A 13149-nucleotide genomic window follows, 5' to 3' on the forward strand; every position below is an offset into this window, starting at 1 on the left:
CTATGCTGGCTAGAGACAATTATATTAGAAATTGTAGTTCAGGAACATCTGCAAGGCCACAGAATCTCAATTCTGTCCTGAAGAAGTGATTAATCACATGCATATGAATTCTCACAAAATTTACTAGGGATCACAAATTTATAAGATAGCTTGTGGGCAGTGACCCTGAACTTTAAAAAAGGACAACATTTTGGATGTTAATGCTACAAATTCTGAACAGAACAACTTTATTGTTCAGTTCTACAGTATTTCTATTTCAGATCCTTTTGTTTGCCTCTAACCATGGGAGAGGCACTTACTTTCTATTTCCAATTGTTTAAAATTGACATTGCCTCCCTTTAGAACTTGATTGGATAGATACTGGGGAATGGGGAAATGGCTAGTCACAGCTCTTCTGGAGCAGCTTTTGTTTACTAGAGGAAGGTATGATGAGCAATACCATTAACTATTGCTGGGGTCCTGTCATCATGCATGAGTCTACAAGAACGTATTTTAGTATGAAGCAGAACCCCTGTCTCAAATGAGTGTTGTTGTTGTTGTTTTTCTCTCTGTCTCTGTCTCTCTCTCCTGTATATGTCTGCCAGTCTGTCTATCTATATCAGGGGTGTCATACTCAATTTCATTGAGGGCCACATCAGCATTGCATTTGTCCTCAGGGGGCCGGGTGGTTATGGCCAGGGTGGGCGTGGCCTGCTGGGTGGGCGTGGCTAGAGTGCATATGGCCTACTGGGTGGGCGTGGCCAGCTCTACATGGTTCGCATCAAGGGTGCCTATGGGGGCCTGGGCAGGAGTGGGACAGATCTGAGGGTCTCTGGCAGAAGGAGGGTCTCTGGGCCAGGGCCAAGGCAGTGGGGGCCGTTCCCTCACTGTTTCCAGGATGGCTTTGCGGGCCGCATGAAACCACTTTGCGGGCCGGATCCGGCCCCCGGGCCTTGTGTTTTACATGTCTGATCTATATACTGTACTCTCTTTCTCTCACACACATGTATTCACACACATAAACACACACAGAGACACTGCAACATTGTCATAGGAACATGGAATTCTGCAAACCAGGGACAGCCTCCTTTGTTCACAAGAATGCCTCTGCTTCATTTAAAAGCGTGCTTTCCTGACTATGCTAGAGTGTACGGGGTTGAATATGAAGAGGCTAGAGAAAACAATAGGAAGGCTCTTGCTCATTTGTTTGCTGGTGGCGATTTATGTAAAATGTAAACTTTCCCATGGCACATGCCCATCCCTCTCCAAAAGTTGTGCCCATTATTTTTCTATTACCAGTATTAATCAGCAAGACTCCCCCCTAAATACACTGGTTATTGGAAACAAAAGTCAACAAAACACTTTAAAGAGACAAGTTACATACCAAAATGTCCAAGCAAGCAGCCTTAAGTAGTGTGATCTGGTCTGCAATTGTCAAACTTGTGAAACCAGGCAATCGTTTTGCAAATTCCACTATTTTAATAATGCACTTTGTTGCAAGTTCACTGAATTTGTCCCAAAGCCCAAGATCCAGACGAACTCTATGGTCCGCACTAGAGTTCTAAAAAGAACAAAATGAATCAATTGCTATGACAAAATGTAGTTTAAAAAAAGATTTTCTAAAAGCAACTTATCTTAACAATTTCAGTATCAGTGAGATTTGCTGTTGAAATCCTTTTGTTTTTTAACCTTGTCTAGTCTTTCCTTATATACTTTTCTTGTGCTTATGATTAAAGGTTCTGTCTTTCCAACGGATAATAAATTACAGCATTTCTAAAGGCTACTGATCTCTTTTTCTCATTAGGTATATAGTGTCTACACTGAAAATCCACCCTTTGCTGTCAGAACTGAGTAATTAATTATGTGTAACTAGAAGAATGGTTTCCATGTGTGGGAAAACCAGCTTTATTTTGCAGAGTACACTCTCCATGCAATGTGACCCCTTTTCACATGCTTATGGGTTCAGCAAATTAGTAGTACAAGTTAGCCTTTCTCTCCTATGGCTCAAAAAGCTTTTACATCACTGGAAAAAAATAAATTTATTATGAACAAGAGGAGAACCATTTGTTAGGCAGAGGAAAACAATTATAAATTCCTTGTCCTTTCTCCTTGCCAAATATGGCATTTGATAATAATCTTTTCTACTCTGGGTCCAAAGTTCTTCAACTACAAACAGTTGTCCACTGAGAAAATATATGCTAGTTCTTTACTTAGTACTGTGCCATATGTTGGTGCAAGTTGTAGCCAGTTGAATTTATATCAAGGATGCATAATGAAGAAGAGGGAGAGCATGGGGGGGACATATCTCCTTAAGTAGATAAGGCTAGAACAAAAGCCAAATCTGATTTATACACATTAAAATTTAATTGTAATGAAAATTAAATCAAGTAATCACAGTCAATAGAGTTATTCTCCAATATATATTTCCCATTTGACTAAAGTATACAATTTGACAGCAAGTTCTGCTCTAGCAGTCACATCCAAAGCTATATAAACTATATTGCCCAGTGTGTGCTATAAATGTTGAACAATTGGGTAATATATACAAGCAGCACCTTGTGAATAATATTACAGTTTTGTGATCTATCTAGAGATTGCCTGCACCTGCACCTGCAAAATAAAAAACAGAATAGCTCCTAAATTTAACTAAAGTCAGTTAAAACAAAAAAATATTGTTTTTGAAAATGAATTATTATGGAAATGAACCTAAAAGGAGTGGGGAGGACTGATACAACCAAACTGTTGGAACAGGGAGAAAAATATAACTGAATCATACGTTGAGGGGTCCAAGACAGCATAGTCAGCAGTGAAGGATGTTGGGATTGTTTTTACCACATCTGCTCCTAAAGTACTAATGTAAAGAGGAACTTGTGTAACTACTCCTAAAATGCAGCACACAATTCTTTTCTATTATTACTATTTACATATAGAGCAAGGGTCCCCAACCTTTTTAGGAGAAGGGACCAGTTTCATAGAAGACAACTTTTCCACAGACTGAGGGGAGATGGTTTTGATTTTGCTCACTTGGCCGCCACTCACCTCCAGCTGTGAGGCCTGGTTTCTAACAGGCCATGGACTGGTACAGGTCTGTGGCCCGGGATTGTGGACCCCTGAGCATTCAATATAGTGAAAGACTAGGAATGTCACAACTGCCCCTTAGAGATAGCACAGGATTGGCACAGGAGTGCACCAATTACAAATACCTGAAGAATAAAAATTGTGATCAGACTGAGGTTTGAGAGAATTGGAAAAGATACAAATTCAACTAATGATGAACCACAGTCTGAAATGCAAGAACTATTTTAAAACAGAAAACTTCTATATTTGTTCTATTTTATGTTCTGGTTATATATATAAAGTATATATATAACCAGAACATAAATATAAAGTCTTTTCTGTGTGTTTTTTTTAATATTTCTTATGCTGGTCTTTTGACCATAACAATAAACTACACTGCATTGCCTTACACTAAGGTAAATTGAGAGACGGTCCATGTATAAGCTCTTAGATCTTTCCCCCCATTTTTAAACATAACCAAAACAATTTGTCATATGCAGGAAGCATAGATGATACCTATCTAGAAGGTAAAATAAAATGAGACCAAACACTTCCACATTTCACTTCTACTATTTCCTACATATATTGTGCAGAGTTGAATTCCAATGTTGGATCTTATCCAGCAGATTTTATTCTAAAGGTGCAACATGACACCTGGGATGGGAGGAGTTAATAGGGTTTGTTTGCTGACTGACATATTCCCGTCTCAGGACTCTGCATCTTATAAGTATAAAAGATTTACTTTATATCCTCAAGGACCTTGGTGAAATGCTGTATAAGGGGGGTAGGAGAGATAAGATCAAAATATGTAATCATTTGGGCTGTAATTAAATACAATAGCCAGTTTATATCCACTTTCCTAGAAAAAGGGCAATGGAGACATGAACAAAGCAGAGCCTACAGCTTAATATTTATTCCACAGTAGAGCATCCATACGGAAAGAAGTTGTTGCAGGAAACCAACTAGTGTGAATGAAATCTTCAGTAGGATCTTACCAGCGCTCTATATCATGATTCCTACCACCCATGCAAGAAAGGTGGATGCATTTGTGTCTGAGCCAATGTCTAGCAGCTCTAACAAACCATAAATCTAATTTGATTATGAAAACTGAAGAGAAAAAGCTGTGAATAAAGCATGAAGTTAGCTTGTTGCTTTACTGCCTGTTAAGTCAAGAGAGACTCCAATTGAAAATAGTTAGATGCCTCATAGCTATGGGAGTTTTAGCCAGATAGCATTTGTGGCTTTCATTTGGTAATGGGCATTGGAAAGTATATCTAGAAACAAATACATTTTTAGCAATTTTTCTCCATACCAAATAATAAAATCAAGTCAGCAATGACATGCCGAGCCAAGTGATGATGCACTGGCTTAATATTAAAAAGGAGGTCCTTCTCTAAGAATACTGAGTACTATCAAACTGAAGGATTTAGCTTGGTGTTATATACGATGTATGTATCAGATGTCTTTGCTGAAAGCAATCACGAACACAATGTAAGGATCCTGCTACCCATAATGCCATAATGGTGAACATATGATAGGATAAAGCTGGAAAGCACTCTAATTCTGTTTTTATCAGCAGAAAAGCACAAGCCTGTTGTACTGTCATTTGATAGTTAGATTTTTTATTTATTTTAATTTTTCATTTAAGTAGGTCCCTGGTTTTTGGCCATTATTTGCTGAACCTCTTACTAAAAAGAGAAAGACAGAGAAAGATCACAAAATTTTCACGGAGGAAAAAAGAAAACAACACAATGCACGAGAAAAAAAATTCCTTTATTTGCAGATTTTTAAAATGCTGCCTTTATTACTTTATACGTATCTCAAGGCATTGAAAATACATAATCCTTCCCCCTATTTTTTGCACAACCCTATGAAGTGAGACGAGCTGAGAGAATGAGTGGTCCAAAGTCATCCAGCAGCTTTCATGACTAAGACAGGACTAAAATTCACAGTTTCCTGGTTTCTATTTTGGTGCATTAATTATTAGACCAAACTGGCTTTTCTTTACTGATTTCCACTTTCCCAATGAAACATGCTGAGATTTAGATAAGAGGAGATGCAAATTTGTGAATCTGTAAGCTGAGCTTGAGCAGCCTTTTTTAAACTGGGAATAGTGTGATGAGTAGGGCTGAAACAAGACATAAATAAGGTCAGAGCCAAAAAAAGCGCACCCATTCTCCAACAACTCTCTGTCTCATTTCTTTTTGAATCAGGCCATCAACCCATGTTATGTGGTATGTAAGATTCTTGACTTTGAGACTTCCCTAAGGAAAAAAAGTGAATATTGGTAACAGAAGATTCAATTCCTAGGGGATAATAATAAATAAATAATAAAATAATAAAATAAAAATTAATAAATAAGACCAATCTTATTTCATTTTTTGACAAAGTGACTAAATTAGTAACCTAAATGTTCTGGACATATGGTAGTATACTTAGAATTAAGCAAGGCATTTACTTCTTGGTAAACTAGGAAAACATGGAATAGACAGCATCACCACCAGATGGATTTGTAACTGGCTGACAAATCATACTTAACAAATAGTCCTTAATAGTACTACGTCTACATAGAGGGAAGTAAGCAGTGGGTACCACAAAGTTCCATCTTAGGTCAAATACTCTTCAATATCTTTATACATGACTTAGATGAAGGAATAGAAAAGGAACTCATCAAATTTGCAGATGACACTAAGCTGGCAGGAATAGGCAACACTCCAGAAGACAAGCTCAGGATTCAAAAAGATCTTGACAGACTTGAACAATGGACCCAACCCAACAACATGAAATTTAATGTGGAAAAAAACAAGGTTTTACACTCAGGCAGGAAAAACCAAAGGCAAAAGTACAGATTAGGTGAAACCTGGCTCAAAAACAGTAATTGTGAGAGGGACCTTGAAGTACTACAGTAGTGGATGATCACTTAAACATGAGCCAACAGTGTGTGGCAGCAACCAAAAAAGCATCCAGTTTTGGTCACCACATTACAAAAAAGATGTTGAGACTTTGAAAAAAGTGCAAAGAAGAAGAACTAAGATGATTAAAGGCCTGGATACTAAAATATATGAAGAACGGTTTCTGTAACTGGGAATGGCTGGTCTAGAGAAAAGAAGGACTAGGACTGGCATGATAGCAGCATTCCAGTATTTGAGTGGCTGCTACAAAGAAGAGGGAGTCAACTTATTTTCCAAAGCTCCAGAAGGCAAGACAAGAAACGATGGAAACTAATCAACGAGAGAACCTGGAATTAAGGAGAATTTTCCTAACCAATGGAACAGCTTGCCTTCTGAAGTTGTAGATGCTTCATCACTAAAGGATTTTAAGAAAAGACTGGACAGCCAGCTGTCTGATATGGTATAGGATCTCTTGCTTGAGCAGATGATTGGATTAGAATACCTCCAAGGTCCCTTCCAACTCTATTAGTTATGGTATTGTTTGTAAGGGCTGAGTACGTCTTTGATTGTCTTGCCTATCTAATTATAAAAGAGGCATTGTGAGATGCCACTTAAGCTGATTTAAACTGCAGGTCCAAAACTGTTTTAAGGCAATGGTGATTCCTTACTAAATTCTCAATTTTTTAATTTTACAATGATCCAAATATTCAGCCCAGAGTTTTTACACTACAGATAGTTCTTGTATTATGATCAAAATTGGGATATGATTTGGAAAAGAAGGCAAAGCCCTACAAAGGAGGCTCCATTCTCGTAATCCTTCAGAAGCCTCCTTCTGCAAGCTTTTAGTGATTTGGAGAAGGAAGCTGCTTAAAGAATGGCACAAGGTAGCTTCAGTAAAAAACCTACAACATTCATAAGCTGGGCATGTTTATCAGTGGCTGGACAAAAACAGCGAAGGTAACTGGGGCACTTTTCCTGTGTTGGTGGGCAAGATCAAAAGCCACCAAGTGTGCACACTGGTGGGTTGGGTAGCAGGCAGCTTTAAATGTGCTGGTGGGTCAAGTAGCAGGCTCAGTCTTTCCAAGCAGCAGCAGCTTTGTCCATGCTGGTAGGCTGGGCAAAGATAGGCACATGGGAGACGTTACAGCACACCTGCAGAATAAGTGTGGGCTGACTGCCAAGCACCTTAATTTTTCTCACTTGTGCAAGGGCCCTGCAACAGCTGTAATTTTAGACAAAGGTCTTAAGTCCCTTCGTTCAGTACTGTCGTAATTTAGAGCAATCATTGAATGAATGGTCATAAATCAAGGACTACCTGTACATCAAACTGGACTTTCTGATATTCATCTTGTTTGTGATACCTAATCACAGGCCACAATCCATAAGAGAAATAGGTGTGCTTCTCAACTGTTTTATCAAACATACACACCACATCTTATTAGACAGAGGAGGCTGGTAACCCACAATAGAAACTTCAAGAGCCAGAAAAGATCGGGTTTCCCTATGAGATGCTGACTCCAACAGCTGATGCAAACAGAGAAAACAAACCCCTTTTATTTTAGAAGGTTGTGCATTTCTCTTTTTATCTTAATTAACTGTGATTTTTTTTTTTGCTTTATTTGCTAGTCTGTGACTAAATAAAAAATGATTGATTGATTGATTGATTCTTTCCTGGTTCAAGATTTTGATCTTCAATTCTTACCTTGTTTGACTTTATTTCAGTTTTATCCTCTTAAACTGACTCAATTATATAGTATCTTATTCTGCTACTAAACTCTTAGCAGTGTGGCAATATACCTCTAATATGTATATGCATGTATAATATTGTATATGCAGATTGTATTATTAATTTCAGTTAGGGATACAATACATATATTTCTTCTTACTGGGAAGTTGGCTGCCCTGTTATGTATCCACTGAATTATATTTTGCAACTCAACATCCCTAATTTTTTGCTTTTCTTTCTTACATTTCCATTTTAAAAATGGTATTACTTTTATTGACAGGGTGTACAACCCATCCAGGTTAAATTTTCTTTTACCATTTTCCAGTAAAATAAAATAAAACCTTCCACATTTCCTATTTTCACTCCATCACATATGCTGTACCCACAAGATACTTTTGTTTAACTGATTTCAGATGCAAAAATCTGTTTACAAGAGCAAATTTGTTCTATTTATTTTTGGTCCATCAACTAAATACTATTGTTCAGTTATTTACTGGACTATCCAAGCTAGATCAGTGTAGTATAAAAGAATTCTATATCCTTCTAGAGCAATTAATTTTTCTAATTCTGAGATTCCATCCAATATTCCAATCTTCATTAGAATAGAATAGAATAGAATAGAATAGAATAGAATAGAATAGAATAGAATAGAATAGAATAGAATAGCTCTTACCGTTGTGTATTTGCCCAACTGGCAAAGTGAAGGAAATGTTTCCTGGTGAGATTTTCTGATTTTCTCAGTGAGATCATCCAGTTCTGCTGTCATTTCATAATTCTCCAAGAATTCTTGCTTTAAAGGCTCCTTTTTCTTTTTGTTCCTGTCATTTCTGACAGCTGGAGGCAAGAAAAAGAAATTCAAATTTGGTTACTTAATTATCTAAATTTGGTAATTTGCTTATCTAAATTCAATAGATGTTGAATAAGTATTAAAAAGGCCAAACATAGAACACAGAGAGGAAAAATAGTAATTTAATAGCTTTTTTTAAAGTGTCCATTAGATTACAGATAGTTCTTGAGTTATGATCATAACCATGTTTGACGTTATAGCTAAACAAAAGAACTTACGGCTGGAGCCCAAAATTACAGCCACTGGAGTGCAGGGAAACAGCAGAGTGCAGGGAAACAACAGCCTCAGCCTGCAGGGTGAAAAGGGCTGCAGCTGGGTTAGGGTGGCTGAGGTTTCCCAGAGCGGATGTGATTTTATGCAGCACTACTGAGATGACTGCAGCTATGTGATGCTCTGCTGGGGCTTCCTGGGGTGCTGAGGCTTTGCACTGTGCTGTTGGGGCAGGTGGAGCCTCCAGGGGTGCTATGACTTCACACTTGAGTTGTAGCTCAAGAGTTCTTTGCAGCCCCAGAGTTGCAGTATGGCAAGAAGCTCCTGAGCTGGAGATGACAAGCAGCCTCAGAGTTACATGGTTCTGGGACTGCTTGCTGCCCCAGAAGACAAAGTATAGGGCAGTCAAAAGGACAGAAATGGGAAAGGCAATAGGCAGGTGGAGAGAGTTGAAGAATTACCTTGGGGGAGGACCAATGGCACATTTTGAGAAGGATCATCAGCTAACAACTTATAGGTAAAGGTAAAGGTTCCCCCGCACATGCGTGCTAGTCGTTTCCGACTCTAGGGGCCGGTGCTCATCTCCGTTTCAAAGCCGAAGAGCCAGCGCTTGTCCGAGGACGTCTCCGTGGTCATGTGGCTGGCATGACTAGACGCCAAAGGCGCACGGAACTCTGTTACCTTCCCACCATAGTGGTCCCTATTTTTCTACTTGCATTTTTACGTGCTTTCGAACTGCTAGGTTGGCAGAAGCTGGGACGAGTAACAGTAACAACTTATAGAATTCAGTTAATAACAGCATGGAGAGTTGCTGTTACTAAGTGATGCGACAAGTGACATTTCATTTTATGACAACAGTGTTTAGTGATGGAAATTCTCACCCCAACTGTGATCATAAGTCAAAAACTACCTGTAGTAAATTGTAATAAGAAATTCTCTTTCTCTACAAAATCTGAGATTTCCTGAAGTCAATATTAAAAATTAGAATGTTATTTTTGACATTAGAATCACTTAACCTTATATGAAGAAAAAGCTCTCCATATCAACTATTGGAATGCAAAAAAGTACCAATGAATCATAAGGGCCTTATAATCATTTAGCTCTGCCTCACTGGGCCCACTGAAATTGAGGAAAACTGTGGGCACCAGCACATCTTTGACTTTTTTTTTCTTTGACTATAATAATGGGAATCTAATATTATGCAAGTTACATGCCAGCTTCCAGCATCATTTTTATTTCCAGGATCTGATTTCCTGATAAAAAGTCCATTGGCATTAAATATTTAAGTTAACATTGATTGGCACTTTTAGACAGGGATGGTTTACCTGGATGAGCAGGTTTCTCTGTGCTTGCTTGTTACTAGTCCTATCACACAAATTTAGTTTCCTACAGTTCCCTTCTTCCAGGATTGTCTGTAGGAGCTGGTTAAAAAAAGTCCAGATAGTGACTTTGATAAGCTCTTTGCAGACTATGGCTTTTGCTGTAAGAGGCAACTAAGTAAATTTCATAAAAATCATCTAGAACAACTAAACTTTATATGGGGAGGAATGATTTTAGGCTGACATATAGTACAAGCAGAGGACCAGAGAATAATACAATAATACAATAATACAATTATATAAAATTGTATTACTGATTAATAATGATTAATACAGTTGTATAAAATCTGAGCTAAGTATAAAATCTGATCCTAAGATTCCAAATGATGTCATTGAGAGTGATTAATGGAAATTCTATCAAATTCTGCTGGCAAAAAGGACCTATATATATATACAACTATAGACTAAAAATCTGCCTCATTCCTTTACTTATTTACTATTTATACATATGAAAACATTCCTCAAGAGACTTCCGGTGGCTCCGCGGCGCCGGAGACAGCCTTCCCGGGCTGCCCGCGGCTCAGCTGTGTGATTTTTCGCCCGAAACAGCGCCGATCAGCTGTTCGGGCGAATTTGAAGCCCCCTCCTCGGGAGAAGAGGAGGGGGTGAGCCCCCAGGTAGGGGTCGAGTTCTCCGGGGCCGCCTGAGCTTGGAGCTCGGGCGGCTGAAGGATTGAACTCCCCCGTAGCCTGGGCTGCTCCCAGCTGGCTAGCGTCTCTGCTCCGGACTTTATGGAGCAGAGCCAGGCGTCTGCGACCATCCCTGCTTGAAGGAGAGACTATGAAAGGAAAAGAGCAGGCAGAGCAGTACAAGAGGGAAAGATGAAGAGATGAAGAGGATTATTTTATTTTACTCTCAAGCTTGATGGACTTTGCTTAAAACTTAAAGTGAAAGTGCGTCACAATTGTAAGTAAAAGATGGCGGCTAAACCTCCCCCTAGAACTTTTCGGAGTGCTGGAAATTCTCCGGTGCAACAACAATCATTACTGCAGGCGTTGCATTCTCCTGATGTATTGACATTGAAGGATCTTGAAAAACATACCCAGTTAATTTTGGAGTCAATGAGTGTTAAATTTGTACAGATGGAGGAGAAATTGGAGAAATTGGAGCAGAGAATGGAAGAAAGGATGGAGCAGAAACTTAGAGAGATGAAGGTAGACATTTTGTCCTCAGTGCATAAAGTAGCTAAATGTGTGGAGGTGCTGGATGACCAAGTGGAAGACTTGACTCAAAAGAATGCTATATTAGAAGCAAAAGTATTGGAAATTGAAGATTTAAAAGACAAAATGGATAGCGAACAGAGTCTGGCTCAATTTTACCAGATGCAGTTTGCTGTTAGAATTAGAGGCCTAAAAGAGAATATTAAAGAAGATTTAAAGCAGCTGGTTTCTGAGGCTTTTGAGGGGGTATTGAACCATCCAGCATCTGAAATAAAACAAGGCATGGACAAAGTGTTTCGTGTGAATTCGTGGATTGCTAAGCAGAGAAAGTTGCCTAGAGATGTGGTGGTTTATTTTGTAAAAAGGGAAATTAGAGATGAAGTTATACAAGCTGCCTATGATACCAAAGTTGTGATTGCTGGTCAAGAAGTTTTGGTTCTAAAAGAAATTCCTCCAAAGATTTTAAAGAGAAGGAAGGACTTTATATTTCTTGTGCAAGAGCTCAAGCGAAGAGATATAAGGTTCAGATGGGAGATCCCAGCTGGGTTGAGCTTCATGTATGATGGCAAAAGGTACTGTTTGGGTACTGTGAAGCAAGCGCATGATTTTTACAACAATGTTTTAAAAACAACCCCATCAACACTTCTGGAATCTGCAGAGGGATCTGGAGAAGGAGAACATCAAGAGGATGAAGATGGACAGATAGACGAGAAGGGTACAGGAGGAGATCAAGCTGCAACTCTTTTGGATGATCCTAGAGAACAGAGGGTGACGCGTGCTGCCTTAAAACGCTCAAAAAAGATAAAAAAATAAGACCAGTAGAAATCTATGGAACTTCCACAATATACTTATAGTCAAGTGGTAGTTGTGTTTTTAAGAGTTTTGGGATGATATGTATGGTAACAGAATTTTTAATTTGGAATTAATGGACAATTTACTACAGAGGAAGAGGAAGAAAGTTTTGTGGGTTAATGCGGGTTAATTTGTGTAAGAACTATCTATTATAGCCTATTTTGGCTAGAGAGGTTAATAGGGATAGGTGCTTGTGATGTGTAAGTGAGAATATGTCTAGGTAATAGTGAATTGTGGAAGAACATAGATGGGAATGATGCTAGTTTTCTTTTATTTTAGTTCTTTATACATATTTAGTATTGTTAAGGATTGGTTTACTCTATATAAGCTAGAGAGTGATGGATTTTAGAGTTTATAATTGTTAGTATATGATTGTTTATGATTGCTTTTTAGATATATACCTTGTATTTTGCTCTGGGAAGTCGGGGGGGGAGGGGGGGAGGAGGGGAAGTAGAGGGGGGGAGGCAGGGGAGGGAGGAGGGAGAGGGGGAGGGGGGGAGATAGGGGGGAGGTAGGGAGGGGAGGAGGGAGGGGGAAGGGGGGTTTTTCAAAGGAAAATTGTATTTTAAAACTTTTCAATTAAAAAAAAAAAGAAAACATTCCTCAAGATACTATTTTTCATCATCTAAATTTGGTTAAGGACAAAATTATGGTTTTTGTATCATACACCATTACCCATATCTCTTTGGTATCATACACCATTACCCAGATTAATTTTATTAATTTGATCATTTTATATCTTGTTACCTGTAAATCCTGTTAAATTGACAGGACTCTTTCCTAATTCTATTTCGAGATACATTGGGATCTTTAAAGATGCAAAATATTCTTTCTTTGAAATAAAACAAAATTAAAATACTTCATCTTAATTAATGATCAACAAACTCAGAAATCCAGAGTCATTGGTAGGGCATATGCAACATTTGTGGTATCTCAGAGACAACGGTTGATTAGCTAAGAGCTTTTGTTAGAAAAACTCTATGCCTGAAGTGGACTGAAAATGTGATAAGGATATTACATTGAATCAGTCAATTGCTGGTTTGCAATA

General features: G+C 38.4%; 1 protein-coding gene across 2 annotated transcripts in view; it reads right to left on the bottom strand.

Moving 5' to 3' along the window:
- Positions 1–13149, bottom strand: part of RARB (retinoic acid receptor beta) — a 236036-nt gene that overhangs the window by 12664 nt on the left and 210223 nt on the right. For both annotated transcript variants that reach the window (XM_083376152.1, XM_083376153.1), the window contains 2 exons: positions 8327–8487; positions 1364–1540 (listed from right to left, as the gene is read on the bottom strand). In XM_083376152.1, the coding sequence (XP_083232278.1) occupies positions 1364–1540; positions 8327–8487 (338 nt within the window). The remainder of the gene's footprint in view (positions 1–1363; positions 1541–8326; positions 8488–13149) is intronic.

Source organism: Vipera ursinii (genome assembly GCF_947247035.1).
Source record: "Vipera ursinii genome assembly, chromosome: Z".
Lineage (NCBI taxonomy): Eukaryota > Metazoa > Chordata > Lepidosauria > Squamata > Viperidae > Vipera > Vipera ursinii.